Below are 20683 nucleotides of genomic sequence, written 5' to 3'. Positions count from 1 at the left end.
CACCCCCCTGCTCCAGGTGCTGGGGGCCAGGCACGGCCTCCTGGGGCAGAGGTTCAGGACAATTAATCCAGCACCGAGGGGCACCCGGGGGAGGTATTTACAGAGCAGCCGTGGCCAGGCCAGGCCAGTCTCCCCGCGCTGCAGGCCTGCCCCCCCCGACCCCGGCAGCCAATGGGTACCGAGGAGACCAGGCCAGCGTGGCCTCTGCCCTCGGGGCCTCCAGGGCGGGGCAGATGTACTGGGGATGTGATCGCCAGAGAAGGGTGCTGGGAGGAAGAATAAGTTGGGGTAGGGCCGTGGGAGGCCTCTCTGGCAGGTGACCCTCACTCGAGGCCTGAGGACTGAAAAGGAGACCCACACAGAGCACAGAGAGATGGGTCCTCCAGCAGGAACACGTGGCCTGCAACGCCCCAGGGTGCTGTCCAGACCAGACCAGCGGAGTCCTGTCCAGCCGGCCAGGCCACGTGCCGGCCTGGGGGGTGGGGGGTGGGGGGCGGAGTGGGCCAGGGTTCACCAGAAAGCGCCAGAGACGCAGGGAGGGACACTGCAGGTGACAAAGCGAATGGGGGAGGAGCCGGCGGAACGAAGGAGCCAGAGAGAGAGGAAATCCGAAACCCCAGATGCCTGTGGGATCACTGGGGTCGAACAAGGAACCCCCGGCGGCCAGGGCCCACCGGCACCACCTGCTCCTCGCAGGAACCCCGGCTGATCAGGACCCGCCGCCCGCAGACCAGGCTCGAGGGCTGCTGCACCGGCAGGGAGCAGGTACGAGGCCGGGGGCCGCGCGGAGGGGCGCCCCACAGCGGAGGAGCAGAGCGGCGTGGAGAGGGCTGGGGGGTCATCTCGCCCGCGGCCCCCAGCGGCCCGGATACCCGCGGCCAGCGGCCAAATGTGTGGATGCAGGCCTTGAAGATGGGCGGGACGCACAGGTGCCACAGGCCGCGCACACGCCCGATCTGGGACATCCGTCCAGAGCCTCCCGGACCCAGCACCGGGCCCAGCCCTCCGCAGTGACGGCAGCCTGGCCTTTTACTCTGGAATCTAGCGGGTTCCCACGACAGCTGCCGAGACAGCGCGGCGGTCCCCGTGTCCTCCGGCCGCCCGCCGCCTCCCAGACCCACTGCGCACTCGTTGGAGCCACAGCCGAGGCAACCCACCCCTTCCCCGGGCAGAGGCCATGCTGTTCTGCCGGGTCTCAGGGCTGGGAGGTGCGCGTCCTGCTCACGGCCACACAGCTCCCAGAGGCTGTGACGTCCTCACCGCCCCCCACCCCGCCCGGCAGCTGAGAAACACAAAAAGGCTGCGCCCTGATGGAAACCCAATCCCCTCGCAGAGCCCTGCGCCTGGGGACAGTCTCTCCTCACCGAGTACAGCCTGGGTCAAAATACCGTGTTCTGTGCTAATCGCCACGCTCCCCCCACCGCGGGAACATTCTGGGGCCCTGAGGGGGGGCTTGTGGCTCTGTGTCCCCCGAGGACGCGGCAGACAGAACACAGAACAGGACGGCCCCTGCCCGCAGCACAACAGCATGACAGCATGCTCCCTCCGGAAGACCCCGCACAGCCTCCCGAGCCGCTGCTCAGCCCGGCTGAAGCAGGAGCCCCAGGGGCCTCGTGGATGCACGGCTGGGGTGGCTCAGGGACTCCTGCAGCACCCAGGGGTCAAGGGTCGCGCTCAAGCCACCAGCCAGTCGGCTTCGGGATGTGGGGCCCTGGGCCTCCCTGCCAGCTCCACCAGTCACAGCCACATGGTCCGGTGACCGGAGGTTCCGGGGTCCAGAAGCAGATCCTGGACGTGTGCAGATAAGCAGGATGAAGACGTTTACTTTAGGGCTGTTTATGGGGCAAAGGGTGACATCAGCTGCTCGTCCACTGGTGGGGCCTGCTGAGCGAATGACAGGACATCCCCACAAGGGGCTGAAAGAGTGCAGAGGCCTCTGGGTGTGAAAGTGAATGGCCTCCGAAATCCACTCAGAGGGGCTGTGAGGACAGGGCCCAGCGCTTAGGAGACCCTAACAAAGGCCAGTTCCCACCACTGCTCTAAGACCAGCATGCTCTGCTTTCCCGAACGAAGGGATGAGGGACCTGCAGGGGCTGCAGTGGGGGCAGGTGGGCAGGTGGGCATCTCAGGGCACGTCCGGGGCCCGGGGCAGGGCTCAGACGGCCGCTCTCACCATCCGCCTTCCGCAGACGATGGACGGTGCACGTGCGTGGCCAACATTTAAACCTTCAACGTCCTAAACTGCAGAGAGACTAAAGCAAGTGGCCGCGCCCAGGGGGAGGGGCAGACGGCAGGGACCCTGGGGTTGGGTGGCGGGGGGGCTGGAGCGATCGATCCTGCATCTTCGAGGCCGACCAAGGGGAGGAGGGTCACGCCGCTCTTCCCAGGTGCCCCCCCGTGGGGAACGGTAACTCCCGCCTCAGGGGGACACGCTCTCCCTTCACGCATGACCCTAACAAGCCCCGAACAGCAGGTAAGTGGCAGGTCAGGAGGGAGACGTGGGCAGGGGATGTGACAGCCGGCGAGGGGTCAGAACCACTGGACAGCCCAGGACCTGCCTCCCAGCCCCGGGGCCAACGAGCCGTCTGACCCCTGAGCAGGCCGGGGACCTGTGTGAGCTGAAAGCTTCCCTGCGCACCAGCAGGTTTATTGCCCAAAGCAGGTTCCTCCCACGGTGCTGGACAAACGCACCTCTTCCACCCCATGACCTGCTCTGCGGCGTGGAGGCCTCCGCCCACCTGCTGGTCTGGCCCGCATCTCCGTTGAGCTCCGCCCGGGGAGGGGGGGCTCCTACCCGCCCCCCCGAGGCCACGGGCAGCCCTGTCAGGTGGCAGGTGATGCTCCCCCAGGGAACGTGCTGGCTTCAGAGTTAAGTGTTGAAGCCGGGCTGTCCTCGTTCTCTCTCTCTCTTTAATCATCCTGCTGTTTTGCCATGCACACCCAAGGTCTAAAATTAGGCCACTGGATCTCGCACCTGACTTTCCAAGCTCCCTGTTGGGGGGGTGGGGGTCAGCACTGACCCGGGAAGGTGTCAGATCCGTGTGGGGGAACAGTGTCTTCTCAACACGCTGTCCCAGCCCCGCCTGCTGGAGGGCTGCCCGCCTGTGCACCACGGCCCGCAGGGTTCCAGCGCCCCCCACCACCCCCGGCCGCTCACCACTTCCACAAATTCAGGCCTGAAGGCGCCTGGCAGGCGGCGGGGTTAGAAAGGCTATGAGGTCCCCACCATCCCCACCGTGTCCTCGGGGCCGAGTGCTGAGACCCTCCGTGCAGGCCACACTCAGACGTGGGCCAGAGAACCAGGATCAGGGCTCCAACTGCCCCCAGACGGGGAGACCCGGCCAGTGTCCTCCACCTGTCACCTGGCCACGGGGTCGCCGTCTGCGCTCCGCTGCGGGAAGGCAGGAAGCACCTGCCCTTTTCCCTTCCTTGCCCGTGAAGGTCCCTGCGACTCCCCGTTTCCTGAGGACCGCCCCCACGCCGGAACGCCTTCCCACGCCATCAGGGTTTGTTTCGGAGGGACCCGAATTCTGCACCCGTTAAGCCCACAGTGCTCCCGGGAAGGGCCCTGCCCCTGCTCATGGCATCCGTGTGGCCACCTCCGGGAGGACCACGGTCCTGCCAGCCAGGCAATCCCGGTGCTTTCAACCACACCCCTTCCTCTCCCCTTGTCTGTTTCTCGGGAAGCAGTTTGTGCAGGTATTTGGCCGTCAGGACAGGGAGACAGCATTAGGGGATCGGCTCCCTTCACCTCCACCACCAGCCGAGGTGTGAGATCTGACCTCTGTCCTTTAGCGAGCAGCCTGACGGTCGATGGGGCCGAAACTTACATGCTCCCCACCCTGCTCCCGGGCCACCTGCCACGGGCACAGGGGCACTGATGCGGCACCTGGGCACGGCTAACGTGGAGCACCTGTCCCGGCAGGTATGGTGAGGCCAGCAGGATGGGGGCCTGCCCCAGGCTGGGCCGGCAAGTGTAGCCCTGTCACTGCAAGACGGCATCACTGCCCAGGCAGCCCAGCCACGAGGAACGGCCAGGGCGAGGCCGACAAAGGGCACCAGGTGGCCGGAGAGGAAGGAGGGGCGGCAGCTGCCGGCCGGCTCCAAGCGAGGTTCTGTGCCTTTTTACAGATGAGAAAACCAAGGCTCAGAAAAGCGAAAAATCCTGCCCAGGTCCCGGCCAGGAGGCAACAGCAGCAGGACAGGCTGGTGTGCTCAGAGGCCCACGCCCCTCCCCGGGCCGCGAGACAGGCAGGGAGGACTCGGGGGCGGGCGGGGGGCACGGCTGCACCGGGCTCCTAGGGCCAAGCAGGCCAAGGACGGGACCAAGGACGTGCAGCCGCCCCTTCCAGGTGGCTGCCCCTCGTGGGCGCCCCACACGCGGCCCTGCCCACAGAAAGTCCACGTGCCGTCATAACACTGACACAGGTGGGGCGGGGTGCACACCAGCCAGGAAGCTGGCGCGGGGCACGCTCGTGCACCCCAGGCTGCAGGGTCGTGAGGGCCTCTTCGGCCGTCAGGGCCCTAGGTCCTGCCCAATCTGGGCCAGGCCAGGCCGACACACAGGGCTGTGTCTGCGCCAGGCAGGCCCTCCGGGGGGTGGGACGGAAGCGGGCATGATACACAGGAGCGGAAGCCGCAGCTGCCCTTACAGCTGTGTGACCCGGGCAGGTCAAGCCACCTCTCTGGTCCTCAGCTGCTGCTTCTGAAAATCCTGGGGTTGACCCGCCCCCACCCCGGGTCTACACATCAAATCTGTTGGGGGGTGGTGACAGTAATTCTCACTCCCAGGACGGCCATCACCGAGTGTGCCCCACCCCCAGAGCCCCCAGTCCCAAGGCTGTCCTGCCCGTCACTGCGGTGCAATCCCTCAGTCCCCTCCCCTCCCCAGGGCTGGTGGGGAGATACAGAGCAAGGCACCACGCCCAACAGCTGACTGACCCTCGCCGGCGCCCACGCCCAGCCACCTCGCTCATGACCTGCAGGACAAGGGCTGGACTCTTCTTACTGTAATTCACAGAACCCCCTTCCCACCCGTTATTCACCTGGAGCCCTGTGGGTGGACAAGTGGGGCGCCAGGCGAACAGGTGCCCGTTATGTGCCAGGAGCAGGCCCCTGTATACACACCCGTGGAAAGTGTATGCTTCCCAGGCTATTTTTCTACCTAAGCCGCAGGATGACCCTGAAGGAGGATAACCCTGTCCAGCCAGGGGGCTGAGGGGCCCTCACCATCCTCACTGCGGTCCCCTCTGCCCACAAGCACAGCCCTGGAAGGCAGGAGGACCTCGCATCCCTCGTGCGCCGTCTGGTGGCCAGTTGGGGTCAGTCCGATGTTGAGCTGCAGTGGCCCTCACTGTGCTGCAGAGCCACCAGCCCCTGGGCCACCTGGGACCCTCCGCAGCAGGGGCGGCTGGACAGAGCGAAAGGTAGCAGAGGTGTGTACAGGCGGGGCGACCCTCGCTCCCTGCAGAGGCTGGTACCCAAGTACAGGGGCTGCCCTCTGAGGCTGGCCAGGGCCTCAGACAATAGGCACCGGAGCCGGAAGTACCGTCGGGGGAGCTGTGCAGGCTCCGCCCCGCCCTCTCCTGATTCCCTGCTGCATCAGGTGGCCTGGTTCTCCGTCCCTCTTTGCCCAGGACCCCTGTGTTCCGGCCCCCCGACTCTCGTGATCTCTGCCTCCCCGGAGCCCACACTCCAGGCTGACGCCTCTTTGCAGAAACTACAAGAATCTCAGATCCGGCAACACGGCGAGGCCAGGGGCCTTCCCTGAGGTGCTGTGGGCATCCATCGCCAGGGTCTTTGGGCCGGCACTTGACCACCTCGCTTCCTAGCCCTCCTGAGGCTCAGGGTGCCAGGGCAGGGGACCAGGAGGCGGGATCAGAGGAAAGGTGGCAGGCCCCAAAGCGGGCAGCGGCCGGACACCACGGGGAGCCCACGGCACTTCCAGGCGCTACGCGGCCCGGCGTCGGCCAGTGACAAGCACACCCATTGCCCCTGCATCTCAGAGCCTCTCCCAGGCCAATTCCTGATTCCTGGAGGCGAGGAAAGGGTCACCAGCTACAAAACACTCTCCAAGATGTATCCCTAGGCCGTGGAGCATTTCTGGGCATAAGACTCTGGGACAAGTGAGAGCACCGGGCCTTCAGCTCAGGCAGCAGCTCTGGGAGTTTGCGCTGATGCAAGAGCCCTTCCAGACGCACCTGCACCCGGGACGCACCTGCACCCAGGCGGCTCCCATGGCTGCTTCTCCTCTGGGCCAAGTATGCCCGGTGCTTCCAGACCCTTTCACACCCACTGCCCTCCCCCCACAGCCTGGCAGTCCCCCTTGAGAAAAGTTCCTCCAGAACTAAGATGAGGCAGCTGAGGCCCAGGGCAGAGCAAGTCAGCAGTGAAATGAGACAAAAACCCAAGCCTTGGACATCTTCCCCGGAACGTCAGCTGGCCTCAGAGGAAGACCAGGGAATGGGGCAAAGCCAACGACACAGCCAGGTGGGCACCGTGCGGCCAGCGAGAGGACCCACCAAGTGGAGGGACTGCCTGGCCCACGGCACCCCGGGCCACTCTGGGCTCACCTGCGATCACACTGGGCCTGCCCTTAACTCCAAGGCAGGAGCCCTCGGTCTAAGGTAGGAGGTGAAACGTAAATTCGCGAGCAACAGCGACCACAGATCTGCGGGTCAGGGAGGCTGGAAGGGAGCTGGGCCACGTCTGCTCGGGGCCAGGGCACAGGGAAGGCCAGTGAAGGCCTGGGAGGGAAACAGGAGGCAGGTTGGTGTGGCGGAGCCCTTCTAGGAGGGAGCAGGCCGTGCAAAGGCATGGGGGCACGAGGAGACCAAGCCTGCTGATGGCAGAGGGCAGACACCAGAGCTCCAGGGAAGGTCATAGCAGACACCCTACGGAGGTGTGGACAGGCCCTCGAGGCTGCAGGGCCTACAGGAAGGTCGAAGCAGGAGGGCTGATCTGTTGGGAACCCCAAGGGGAGGCCAGGTCATCAAACTGCCCCTCGTGCGGGAGGGGCCCGAGAGATGACCCACCAGGAGCCCTCCCGCCGCTGCAGCCACCTTGTCCCACCCAAGCTGCTGCGCAGAGGCCGGTCGTGTCCAAGTGAAGCGTCGCAGGAAGCGCGTCCTCTACCCACACGGCCCCCAGCAGGAGGCGCATCCTCTACCCACACGGCCCCCAGCAGGACTCGTGAGGAAACTCAGGCTGCATCCCTGGAGCGTCAGGATCCGGGAAGGAGAGGAAGCCCAGCTCAGGTGGGGTCTCACCGGGGCTCCGGGTGGGAGAGCCTCCCGCCTCACCCCCTCAGCCTCCGCACGGTCTCAGCAGAAGGCAAGCTAGCCGCATTCCAGCCGCCACGTACGCTTTACCGCCACGATCCTCGGACACCTGAAGTTAGCGCAGCTGCAGCCCGTTGCCCACAGACGACGCTGCTGCCTGGCACGGCTCTCCCTTCAGAGGGATGGGGCCGAGGGGTGGGCAGGGCTGCCTGCACCAGAGGACACACGCCTACTCCTCGAAAAGCACACCCACGCACACGCCACAGGACATCCTGCGCTCGAGCCGACGTCGCGGCCAGAGGAGCCAGCATGGGTCCTAGTGACAAGGGGCTGACTGTCCCCACTGCAGAGCCAAGGCCAGACACCCATCAGCTCTGCAGGAATCCAGCTCTGAGCACAGCTCGGGCGGACAGGGGAGCTGCTGTTCCATGGCGTCCTGGGCGACATTGGTCGGAACGGACGGCGGCCGGCCGGCCAGAGCCCTGTGCTCCCAGAGCCGAAGTCTCAGTGAGGCCCGGCCGGCCAGCCGGCTCTGCTCAGAGGAAAGCCCTTGCTGGGCCACGGGCCCTACCAGGAAGCCCCACTCAGCATCCCTGCAAACGCAGGACGCGCCTCGTCTAGAAACTCGGCACAGAGCCAGTGGGTACGTGGCCGTGCCCTCGGAGCCGAACTTCTGAGCCAGACGGGAGCAACGGTGTCACACAGCCTGTCCACGCCCGGCCCAACTCCGCCGCACTCACACGGGCACACGCGTGTACACCTCGCGCACGCCCGTCGCCGCCGGCTCCAGCACACAACTCGGTTGCAGGCCAGCACTCAGGGCCCTCCCGCAGGGGACCGGCCGGCCTGTCCCCTTCTCCACCTGCACCGCATCCCAGCTCCTCCAGCAGCCCAGCCTCCGGCTCATCCCCTCGCAGCCCCCAAGCCAAGGAGCCGCCCAACCCCTCGCCCTGCCTGCTGGACAAGCTCCAGACACCAGCTTCCTTGTAACCAGCTCCGACGTTTGGATTACAGGTCTGATGCCCAGTCTTACCTCGCTGCCAACTCCAGGAAGGCAGGCCACCCTCTCCCAGGGGGCCTGCGCGGGGTCACCCCAGGGGGGCAGGGTAAGCCGAGTGGCTGCGGTGCTTCAGAGCCCAATGGGCCTCCATTCACAGATGGAGAAACCAAGGCCCAGAGGGGGCGTGAACACAGGGGCTGGGACCCCAGCCTCTGCCCTTGCTTCAGCATCCGCAGCATCAGCTTCCCGGCCCCTGTGGGGGTCCCCGGGGCAGCCGAGCCCACCCCACAGTGGCTGACACCGAGGCAGACATGGAAGCCGCACAGCAAACGCCCACAAGGTTGCAGGGACCCCCCTCGCCCTGGCCTTGCCCACAGCGCCACCTACCGTCCTGCTGCCCCCCCCACCCCGCTCCCTCGAGAGCCCGCGGCCGCCAGGACTCAGCCGGCAGAACGCCCCTGTGCCAGGGACCCCCAAGGCGCATGGGGAGCGCCCCCCTTTCTGGGGAGGTGCGTCTCCCTGCAGACCAGGTGACCTAGCAGGACGAAAGGCTCTGGGCACGCGGGACACCCAGGGATAAAGTGGGTCAGCCATACCGCTCACACTTTGTCCTAGAAGGCGGGGTGCGAGGCGATCCCTGGCCCTGTGTTTGCGGGGTGAGAGCACGAGCGGAAGGTGGAGAGGAGCGGCTGGTGGGGCCACGCTGAGCAGGGGGACGGGGGCGGGGCGTGGGCAACCGTGAGCAAGGAGGGCAGGCCGGTCCAGACCCTGGCACAGGGCGGCCTTCTCCTGCAGGTGGGGGAGGGAGCATGTCGGGGAGGTGTGGGCCAGGGCCAAAGAGCGAGCTCTCTGCGGGGTCTGGACGTGCCCAGGCGCGGCCGAGCACCCGGACGCAAGGTCCTGGCACTGAGGAGATTCTGGGCCAGACAGAGACACAGGTGACAAAGGAAACGCCCCAGCTGGTCCCTCTGCAGCACTTATTCTTCCCAACATTAACCCATCCGTACACCTCGTGGGCTCATACCCCCGCCCCCGCGGGCCACTCAGCACCCCAACAGCGGGCTCCCCAAGAGCACTTGTGGGGTGAGTGAGTGAAGAAGAGGAGGTCATGGCAGAGACGGGGTCAGGGACACCCCACGAGAGAGGGCGGGAGGCCCCCTGCAGGCACAGCAACAGGGGTGCTGGCGCCAGGTGGGCAGGCAGGGCAGCGCGTCCAGAGATGGCCCAAGAGCTGCGGCCCAGCCCCGGGCAGCCACTCCCCAAACCTGGCTCCACCTGGAGGCCCTGGGGCAGGTCTGAGCTCCCCACAGCCCTCGCCTCCACCCCGCTTCTGCACCAATTTCCACGGGAGGGTCTTCCCCACACGTCCGGACAATGCTGACATCAGCCGGGTGTGCTACAATTCAGCTCAATTCCAACACTCTCCACCTGGCGCGCAGGCCTCTGGAGACCAGCTCACCCACTAGATGACAGGTGTGTTAGGCAGGAAGCTACAGCATTCAGAACCACAGCCAGGGGAGAGGCCTCAGCGGGAGGGGGCCTGAGGGGACGGAGCAGCTCTGGGGGGCGGGGGACCGGAGCTCGCTTTGTGGGGAAACATCTTCAGGCCTCCTGGGGAGCTTTGGCCCCTCCTGCCTGAGTGGCCCTGACCTGACACCGGCCCCGGCCAGAGCTGGGGTGGCCCGCGCCTCGCCCGCCCCACGGTGATTCTGCTCTCCCCCCACCCTCCCCGCGTCCCACCAGTGCACCTTCCCCTCCCGCAGCACCAGACAATGAAGGGTAAAGGGTGTGGCAGCTGAAAATCAGGCTTAAATGATGTCCACGTCCTGACCTCAGAACTGGTGGAGGTTGCCTGCCCAGCAAAGAGGGGGCTTAGCTTGCGTTCAGGGTCTTGAGGTGGGAGTTGTCCTGGGTCGGCGGGGCCCTGACTGCTGTCCCCCCCCCCCGCCGTTTCCTTATAGGAGGGAGGCAGGTGGGGGGAAGATGCTGGCCTTGAGGACTGGAGCCGGCTCTCCTGGAGGGGACCCTCCCCTGGAGCTGGGGAGCGGACAGCCCTGCCCACACCTGGATCTTGACCAGTACTGGTTTCAGGTTTCTGGCCCCCAGAGCCAGGGGAAAATATATTCCTGCTGTTCTAAAGTCCCCAGTCTGTGGTCATTTGTTACAGCGGCACAGGAAACCAGCAGGGCGTATGAAAAAGGCCGTGTGTCCATCCCGGAAAGACCAGTCAGTCTGTCGGGAGGGACGGCGTGTTGACTGCAGCCTCTTTGAGATGAGCAGCCTGCCCCCACCCTGCTCTCCCCAGATGAAGAAAAGGCCTAACTCGTCAACCAGATGCAAACAGGTCCGTTCTGCCCCAGGGACCGAGCGGCCACCTGAGAGGAAGACAGCTCGGAACGGCGTGTGCTGACGCCCGCGTTCAGCAGGCCGCCCTCGAGGTGAGCACAGAACGTCCACGCTCTGCATCGGCAGACGCCTCGGGGGCAGCCCGGGGAGCACGTCTACCGCCCCTTCCAGCCCACCAGAGATGCTGGACAGCAGACCAGAAACCCCAAGGGCTTCCCCCACATCCTGACAGGGGAGGGATGTCTCCGAGAAGGGCTGGCAGGAGGGACTGCTCAGAGCCCACTCCCCCCTACCTCCCACCCGGCCAGCCCCCCAGGCCCCCAGCCTCCGTGCAGCCCCGCACCCACAGAAGACCTGGGCGCAGACCTGCCTCCCGTTTCACTTGCTGTCAGCTCCTTCCTGCCCCCAGCACCCCTCAGCCCGAGGGCTGCAGATGACCCTGCAGGAAGCCTCGATTAGGAAAAGTGATGATGTTTATGGAGCACACCTGCTGCGGGGGGCTCCTAAGAAGGCAGCTGCCCTGTGTGTGTGGCAGGAGGGGAGCAAAGCCCCGCAGGGACCTGCTGTCCGCTGAGGCCAAGATGTCGTGGGACCCCGCGGTGAGGGGCTTCCCCGGTCCATGTCCTCCCTGGGTGCCGACCTCGATGGGGAAGCAGGACGATGCTCCCATGCTGGCCAGAGACAGACGAGCAGAGGGAAGAGCCACCCGTCCGTCCACCCATCCCTCTGCACAGCCTGTCCTGCGGCACTTACCACGTTCCAGAAAAGCGGATTGAAAGCGATGGTGAGGACTGCAGCCACAAAGTGGGGTTCTGAGGGGTCCACGTAGCCCAGCAGCCGGGTCATAACGCAGAGGTCTGCCTGCAGGGACAGAGCCGGCGTCAGCGGGAGACCTGCCTGCCCTGCCCCGCCCCACCTGGACAGACACGGGAGCGAGTGACAAGCCCCAGAACTTGGAAACAAAGTTACCCTCCAGGAACAGGTCAGGAGGCTTGGGCACGTCCAAGTCCAGCAAAGGTTACTACAATGTAATCTCATAAAACGGAAGATAAAAGCCGAAACCCAACCAGCCGTGTCGTTCCTGTTGGAGAGCGGCCGGGCCAGCAGCGGAAGCACAGAGAGGAAACCAGCAGCTCTGAGGATGAGTGTCCAGCATGCTGGCGGGGCAGTGACCCCGCCGGGACCCGTGTCTGCATCACCAGGGTGACCAGGACCCAACAGAGGTGTTCAGAGGCCCCAGAGCCAACCCGAGGGGCCAACATCCGTGTGAAGATGCTCAGCCTCCGAGACCCAGGAAAATGCAGATGAGCTCTTCCCAGCCCTGGACCTGGGTATGGGGGCTCCCAACCCTGGCCCCTGCCCCGAGAGCTCACACAGTGCACAGCTGTTCCTATCGGCAGCCCCTGGACCGGCGCTCCTGGGCATGGGGGCTCCCAACCCTGGCCCCTGCCCCGAGAGCTCACACACAGTGCACAGCTGCTCCTATCGGCAGCCCCTGGACCGGCGCTCCTGGGCATGGGGGCTCCCAACCCCGGCCCCTGCCCCGAGAGCTCACACACAGTGCACAGCTGCTCCTATCGGCAGCCCCTGGACCGGCGCTCCTGGGTATGGGGCTCCCAACCCCGGCCCCTGCCCCGAGAGCTCACACACAGTGCACAGCTGTTCCTATCGGCAGCCCCTGGACCGGCGCTCCTGGGTATGGGGCTCCCAACCCCAGCACCTGCCCCGAGAGCTCACACACAGTGCACAGCTGCTCCTATCGGCAGCCCCTGGACCGGCGCTCCTGGGTATGGGGCTCCCAACCCCGGCACCTGCCCCGAGAGCTCACACACAGTGCACAGCTGCTCCTATCGGCAGCCCCTGGACCGGCGCTCCTGGGTATGGGGGCTCCCAACCCCGGCACCTGGCCGAGAGCTCACACAGTGCACAGCTGTTCCTATCGGCAGCCCCTGGACCGGCGCTCCTGGGTATGGGGGCTCCAAACCACGGCCCCTGCCCCGAGAGCTCACACACAGTGCACAGCTGTTCCTATCGGCAGCCCCTGGACCGGCGCTCCTGGGTATGGGGGCTCCAAACCCCGGCACCTGCCCCGAGAGCTCACACACAGTGCACAGCTGTTCCTATCAGCAGCCCCTGGACCGGCGCTCCTGGGTATGGGGGCTCCAAACCCCGGCACCTGCCCCGAGAGCTCACACACAGTGCACAGCTGTTCCTATCGGCATGCGTGGAACAGGTGTGCACTCCGGGGGCTCGGGTAAACCAGATGCGCCGTCCCCAAAGCAGCTAAACCAGCGAACTGAAACAGACCAGGTCTGTGTCAAACTGCCATGTTCTCAAACACATGTCAAATGGACAAGGACGCTGCAGAAGCCCAGAGCACCCTGTACCCACCACACAGCGCTGAGTGCCCCTCCCGTATGTGCCAGGGCCAGCTTTGAGGGCCAGCTTTGAGCCCCAGATTCATTGCCCCCTGTGACCGGGGCGGGTCTCCCCACCTCTGCGCTGTCGACCCTCAGGCCGGTCACTCTTTGTGGCCCCCACCCACTCCATGCCGGCCGTCCTCCCCAGCTGTGACAACCGAAAATGGCTCCAGACGTGGCCCAGATGTCCCCGGGGACAGAACTAAGACCCTGCCTCTAGGGACAAGAGGAGGAAACAGCTGGATGCCTCCAATGCCAAGTTCTCCCTTTAAAAACCGTGAGACACTGCTGACGTTCTGCGTGGTCAGTGTTCACTGAGTCCCTGCATTACTCTTTGTATTTTTCTTTTTCTTTTTAGAAATTCATGGCAACTCTCCACATGCAATTCAGAATAACAATAAGCCTCAACTGGAAGGTAAGTCACAAGCCTTGGCCTGGGGTGGGGGGGTGTGGAATCCACTCCAGGCGGGCCAGCCGTGCCCAGGGTGCAGAGCTGGGGGCCAGCCGGGTACATAAACCATGCTTCCTGCCAACGGCCCCCAGCCCCCGCCTGGCAACTGAATCACCACATCCAGCTTAGGGCCGCCCACAAAACATGCTTCTCACCAGTTACGGACTCTGATGACAGCAACAACTCCCACGGGAGTTGATATGGCATTTCTGCAGACAAGGGTGTCATTGTCAGCCAGACTCCCTTTTTTTCTTTTTCTTTTTTTTTTTTTTTGCGGCACGCGGGCCTCTCACTGCTGTGGCCTCTCCCGTTGCAGAGCACAGGCTCCGGACGCGCAGGCTCAGCGGCCATGGCTCACGGGCCCAGCCGCTCCGCGGCATGTGGGATCCTCCCGGACCAGGGCACGAACCCGCGTCCCCTGCATCGGCAGCCTCGCAGGCGGGCTCTCAACCACTACGCCACCAGGGAAGCCCCAAGCTCCAGATATTTTTAAGAATTCCACTGCTCGTCATTCAGCAGACGCTGAGCACCCCGGGAGGCTCCACTCTGGGGGTCTGCGAGCTAAGCCCCTGAAACAAGGCCAGTGCGCACCTATATAAGTTCTCACACCTCACCTTGGGCCACCACCCAGCAAGACGAGCGCCGCTGTCGTGCCAGCTCAGAGAGCCAGAGGCTCCCGGGGGCCAGGCCAGGCCAGCGCTTCCGGATTCCAGATTCCAGATTCCGGGTTCAGGCACTGGAGTGAGGATGAGTCCCGAACGCTCCCAAGGAGGCCGGGCAAGTGAGCGGGAGAGAGACTGCTTCTTCGCCTTTAGGAGAGCAGAGGCGGAGGGGAAACTGAGGCAGAGCGGTTAAGCAGTGACACTGGCTGAGGTGGCCAGCAGCAGACATCCGGCCCGGGCTCCCTGTTAGGGCTGAACTGGTCAAAACTGGAACCTCAGCCCCCGCCCAGGTCCCAGGGCCCTCGGTCAACCTCTCATCCAGGAAGTATCCGGTCACCTTGAGGGGGGATTTGCGTTGCCCAGAGAAGGGCCCACCGAGCAGGAAAGAATGACGGACAAGTCAGGTGGCAGCAGAGGGCCCCCTCCTGGCTTCCCGCTCCAGAGGCCTGCAGGTCCCGTCCTGGTTGCTGTCACCCCCAAAACCCGCTGGAAAGGGTGCCCTCCCGGGTCAGGCAAGAGCAGAGCAGGAGGGTCCCAGACCCCCGTCCCGTCACCCTGTACCCCTGTGGGCCACCTCGACTAAGGGGAGGGGCCCACCGGGGCCCACCCACCCTCTGCCCAACCTGATTAAAGCAGCGGAAGTCCTGGCCTTCTGCTCCCAGTAACCCTAACAACGGAGCCCCCCTCTGGCTCCAAGGCCGCGGAGTCCTGGCGCTGGAACAGAGAGGAGATGGGCTACCTACCGCTGCCCGGGCAGCACTCCCGCGAGGGGCTCAGCGGCTAGAGCCCATGCCGCTCACCGTGCGAGGGTCAACAGCACCCAGGGTCACATTGTGACATCCAAACAAACAGCAGGGGCCCAGGGAATCAAAGTCACATCGACTGCAGCTGGGACCCACGTACCGCTCACTGCCGGGGGAAGGGGACGGGGTGGGGGCAGCGGGGCGGGCCTCCAGCTGGACCCTCCGTCTCCGGGCCTTCTCGGTGATTCAGGAGACATTTACTGGGAAACTTCTGCTGCAAGCCCCGAGCCTGGCGCATACAAGAAGGAGCGGCCACGACCCCATGGCGGGGGCACCAGGCGCAGAAGGTCTCTGGGCAGCGGATAATCCAGGCTGGGCTGGGGGCTCCCCCTCACCCTCCAGGACGGACCACAGGAAGCTCCATGACCCACCTCCACCCCGGGGGATGAGAGGGGAAAACAGGTGCCAGGATACAAGGGGCAGAGGGTGCTCCCTGTGCGCCTGATGCCAGCGCTCAGACATGCTCTCTGGAGGGGCCCTCGGGGAATGCTCCCTTCTTAAGGAACAGCCAGCGAGGGGTGCGGCCCACACGCTGGGACGGGGGGGCGAGACAGCACTGGAGACCACCTGAAGGCTCTGCTTTCCTACGGTACAGACAGCGGCCAGCGACTGCCCCGGTGTTCCGAATCCATGTCTCCTTCCAGGAAGCTGATTATTCACACTCTTCCTGCGATGAGCCTGTCCTGGGCCATGCGCCGCGAGGCTCTGAGGGCCCGTGGGGTCCCGCGTCCATGGGGCAAAGTGGGCCCTTCCTGGGAGTGGGTCTGGGGCCTCCTCTCCTCTGCGGGGGCCGTAAGCCGCAGACCTCTCTCTACATTCGCCCTCAGGGGCCCCGGACAGGCCCCCCCCCCAACGCTGGTGCCTAAGGCTATTTACCTAAGGACGCAGTTCTGTGTCCAAGGCAGTGGTGACAGGAAGCCAGCTGACCGAGCCCTGGGCCAGGGCTTTGCAGAGGCGACAGAGCCTGTCCTGAGACAGGGTCCGATGCCCTGTGGGAACCTGGGTAAACTTTGACGGGGGTGGCCCCTCCTTCCTGGGACCATCAGGAGGATTAAGTGAGATGATACAGGAAGCTCACTTATTACTCTGTGACTGAGTCCGCCCACAACCCTGTTTTTGCCCATTTTTCAGACTAAAACACTGAGGCTAACACATGAAGCCAAAACGGGTAGGCAGAAAATCGGTGAGGACAAGGTGGGCCAGAGCACCAGCCCCCATAACAGCAGGAGGCTCATCCCTCGCAAGTGCTCATAAAAGAAAAAGAAAGAAACAGTAAAAGTGTGTACGTTCTTGAACCAAAGCAGAATCAAACTAGAGATCAGTACCAGAAAGGTCCCTGTTAAAGACCACAAGTAGGGGGCTTCCCTGGTGGCGCAGCGCTTGAGAATCTGCCTGCCAATGCAGGGGACACGGGTTCGAGCCCTGGTCCAGGAAGATCCCACATGCCACGGAGCAACTAAGCCCTTGCGCCACAACTACCAAGCCTGCGCTCTACAGCCCGTGAGCCGCAACTACTGAGCCTGCCAACCACAACTACTGAAGCCCGCGCGCCTAGAGCCCATGCTCCACAACAAGAGAAGGCACTGCCATGAGAAGCCCGCGCACTGCAACAAAAAGTACCCCCCCCGCTCGCCGCAACTAGAGAAAGCCCACGCGCAGCAACGAAGACCCAATGCAGCCAAAATAAATAAATAAATACAATACGATAAAAATTAAAATAAAATAAAGAACACAAATAGGGACTTCCCTGGTGGTCCGGTGGTAAAGAATCCGCCTTCCAATGCAGGGGATGCAGGTTCGATCCCTGGCCAGGGAGCTAAGATCCCACATGCTGCAGGGCACCTAAAGCCCGCGCAACAATTACTGAGTTTGCGTGTCTCAACTAGAGAATCCGCGTGCCGCAAACTACAGAGCCCACGCGCTCTGGAGCCCACACACCACTATTAGAGAGAGAAGCCCGCACGCCACTACTAGAGAGAAGCCCGTGTGCCACAACAAAAGATCCCACATACCTCAACGAAGATCCCGCGTGCCACAACTAAGACCCAACGCAGCCAAAACACATAATATTTGTTTTTAAAAAGAAAAGAACATCCATACTGACAGACGGATGAGTAAAGCCCCACGATCACCTCAACAGAGGAGAAGAAACCGAGGTTCTGCCCGCTTACGTGACTTGCCCAAGGTCTGGACTCTGACTCAAAAACACTGAAGACAAAAATTATGTCCTTGAGAACTTCACACAGTAAGTCGTCCAGAGAAACAGCCTGCTGTTTATTCTAACTAATGTGATAACGCCAAAAGAGTTTGAAAAACAACTCAGTGCAGCAGGCAAACATCTCGCCCCGGAAGGCAGCTCCTACCTGCCCCTGGGATTTGCCTCCCAAATGGTCACAGATGAGTCACAAACAGGGACCGCGCAGCCCAAGGGGCCTGTCGCCCAGCATGGTCTCGACGCTGCCTGAACACAGCGGCCTTGCCTTCTGAAGAGCACCCACCCTCAGGTGGGCTGCACTTTACAGCTGACAAAGGTCCCATCTCACAGAGCAGGTAACTGAAGGGCCCCTCTTGACACCTACACCACAAGGGCTGGAGAACCATCTGGATATGGGCATGAAAGGGGCCCCCCGACTGTGCCCTGGCAGCCTGTGCTCCCAAAGAAGCCAGCACCCCGAGGCCCCACTGGAGCCCTTCAGTCCGGCTCCATCGCCCACCAGCCAGCGGGCTTCCCTCAGCTGCCCAGCTGAGGAGCCTGGCTGAGTCCCGGGCAGGGAGAGCCTCGGTCAACGAGGCTGCAGCGGGGACGCGCCTCAGCCCAAGGGGGGACTTTCTAAGCTCAAAACAAAGCCCAAATTCCGCACCAGCTGGAGCAGGCCCAGGAGCTAGTGGTCAAGGGCACCGTGCCCATGCTTGCACGTCAGCATACGTGTGGCTGCTGAGGACGTGCGGTGCCACGTGATGAAATGACATATTTTACGTATTAGGTCAAATATATTGTCAAAAGTGATTCACTGATTCTTTACTCTTTCAACTGTGGCTACTAGAGGAGTTTAGATTCTCAGCGTGACATATTACCGCCAAGGGACGGCGCGGGGCCAACCCGCTGCCATCATGCAGCTCAGACGCCCAGCTGCAGAGAAACCATCCCGAGGATGACATCTCTCAAAACCAGAGGTTTTCACTGAGGGAGGAGGGCTGCCAAGTAGGACAAATACACAACGTTCAGCGTTGTTGGCAACAGGAAGCTTAACTGTACCAATAGGGCTGCAGTGGAAAAAACGGAATGTTAGCCAACGAGGGTCACCCTGACCTGTCCCCTGAAAGGTTCCCAGATCGCTCCAACTGCACAGCCCCACAGGGAAGGGAAGAAGGGCAGAAAAGACCTTCCCCCCAACACCCAGGAAATCTCCCCCTCCCCCGCTGCTAGGTCTAGAACACAGGCCTTGCCTAGACCTGAGGGCAGGACCCTAACCCTGCAGCGGGGCCCACTGCCCCCTTGATTTCCACCAGAAGCCCCGAAGGCTTCCCCACCTCCAGTTAATGGTGCCCCATCCTTCCCCCGTAGGTCTCACCCATGAAACATCCACCCCAAGCCAGGCAATGCCGAGGGTCCCCTTGGGCTAGGCTTCTCTTTGTTCTTGAACAGATACTCCTCCTCAAGGCCTTGGTCTGCCAGCCCCCCACCAGAGCACCTGGGCCCCCACCCCCCCAGGGCGTATCACTCAGGGCTCAGATCAGAGGTCACCTCCTCAGATAGGGACCGGCTATCTCAGGATCTCAACCCACCTCCCCACAAGCCAGTTTCTAAAACATTGACCAGTTTTATCTCCGGCAGAGAATTTTCAATTTCCAGCCTCAGTGGAGTGAATGGTCAGTGAGAGCCGACAAAGAATGCCGCCTGCCATTCCGGTAAACAAGGGAAGTCGCCCCCCATCAAGCCATCGGCTGCTGCTGCCAACCCCACAGTGCACCCTGAGGGGGGATTCAGGATGGAGAAAAACAGGAGACAGGCCCCAGGCAGTTAAGATGCAGTTCTGAGGAATAATTTCAAGGAGCCCAGACTCTTGCATCTTCCCACAAATAGAAAAGTGCTAAAATCATGTACAAGATGTCTGCTTTTTTGTGTTTAGCAGTAGTCTTTTGATGTTCGATGTGGGTTTTCTTCCAGCAAAAACTCCTATATATCCTGGCTCCCCCTCAGAGCTACTGAGAGGCTCTTTCCTGGGCTAGAGTCCTCAGTAAGGTCCCCAACAGAACACAACTCGCAACCATTAGGTTGTGCGTTTTTCTTCAGTGGACACCTGCTCTCGATCGGTACCGGCTGTACCAATGAATGGACCACAAAAGGCGGCCTCGGGCAGGGACCTCTTGGGAGCTCCACGGGGAGTGGCTGACGCCGAAAAGGTTAATGTCTTGTCTCAGAGGAGACTCTAAGGGCCGGGGCCAGGGGCCCGGCTGGTCTTCAGAACCAGGTCCCGCCTGGCCCATCCCGGCCCGGCCCGTGCGGGGCTCCGCAGGCCGCGAACTCCCCGCCAGTCCACCCGGGAGGAGGCCTGTCCTCCGGCCTCAGCTCGGGGCACCTCCTCCCCGGAGCCTAGCGATCCCGTAGGTGCACACGTGTACGCACTCCCACGCGCGGTTACGGGTGCGCACACGCGCACTCGGCACTCACACGCACGCACCAGCGGCCCCGCCCCGCCCCCGTTGCCTGGTAACGGCGGCACCGCCCGCGGGCGTAGGCGGTGGCACCGCCCGCCGCGGACCCAGCAGCCCTAGCGACCCCCCTCCTGGCCCGGCTGCCGGCGCGGTCGGTACCTTCCTGAAGTCCAAGTTGCCGAGGCCCCCGCAGCAGTCGGGCGCCGCCACCGAGCTGCGCATGGGCCCCGCCCGGCCTGGCCCCATCGGCCGCGGGCCGCCTTGCAGGGACCAAGCGCGGGCCTCGCGGCAGCCCCCAACCGCCAAGACCGGCCCCATCACGCCCGGGAAGCGCCGCCGGACGCGGCGCTTTCCCGGTGACCGCGCTTCCCCGGCCTTCTGGGAAATGTAGTCCCCGTCCCCGCGCAGCGCCGCGCTCCCGGGCTCGCACCAGCCTCTCGCGGAGCCGAGAACTACAAGTCCCAGGGCCGCCCGTTGCGGCGCCTGCCAGTCCCGAGTAGGCCACGCGGCTGCTGGGCCCCCACCCGCCGGACCCCGGACCCCGGCTCCCCACTCGGTCCGCCAACTGACCTAGTGTCCCTGTCCTTGGCCGGCTGCGGCGGGTCATAGGTTTAAGTAGCGCGCTGCGCAGCCCCGCGGACCTGGACTTTGGCCGGCTCGGCCCCCCGCCCCTCCTCAGGCTGCCTGTGGCGGGGGGGCGGGCACACCCCGCAGCTCCCGCCCCCCCACCCGGTTGCGACCCCTCCTCCACTGGCCCTCGAGCACTCACCGGGGCTGCCCTCACTGTCCCCTGGGAGATGAGAGCCGAGCAGCACAATAAAGGATTATAGCTTGATGCGGGCTGGGATGGCAAAGCGGGGGACACTGCCCTGGAATGCTCAGGGAAGGGCCCGATGGAGGCCTGTGCGCCGGAGAAGGTGGCAGACATGCAAATTGCGGGGGTGGGAAGAGGGACCACCTGTGCAGGTGCCTGGAGACCAGAGGAGTCCTCAGTAATCCGGAAAAGGCTGGAGTAGTGGTGGAGGGGGGACAGCGGGAGGGAAGGGGTTTAGAAAAGTAGGTGGG

The 20683-nt window shown here is 63.8% G+C and overlaps 1 protein-coding gene across 4 annotated transcripts in view; it reads right to left on the bottom strand.

The window, feature by feature from the left end:
* PEMT (phosphatidylethanolamine N-methyltransferase) overlaps positions 1 to 20434 on the bottom strand; it is a 47418-nt gene extending 26984 nt beyond the window's left edge. For 3 of the 4 annotated variants that reach the window (XM_060290097.1, XM_060290099.1, XM_060290100.1), the window contains exons 1-2: positions 19778 to 19968; positions 11380 to 11487 (exon numbers count right to left, since the gene is read on the bottom strand). In XM_060290097.1, the coding sequence (XP_060146080.1) occupies positions 11380 to 11487; positions 19778 to 19936 (267 nt within the window). In that variant the 5' untranslated portion in view covers positions 19937 to 19968. Of the gene's footprint in view, positions 1 to 11379; positions 11488 to 19777; positions 19969 to 20387 lie in introns of those variants that run through there. The other variant, XM_060290101.2, reaches the window with a different exon arrangement.
* Positions 20435 to 20683: the final 249 nt, after the last annotated feature.

This window comes from Globicephala melas, chromosome 20 (genome assembly GCF_963455315.2).
Source record: "Globicephala melas chromosome 20, mGloMel1.2, whole genome shotgun sequence".
NCBI lineage: Eukaryota > Metazoa > Chordata > Mammalia > Artiodactyla > Delphinidae > Globicephala > Globicephala melas.
The sequence above is the reverse complement of the archived record's forward strand: the minus strand, read 5'-3'. Positions and strand labels throughout refer to the sequence as shown.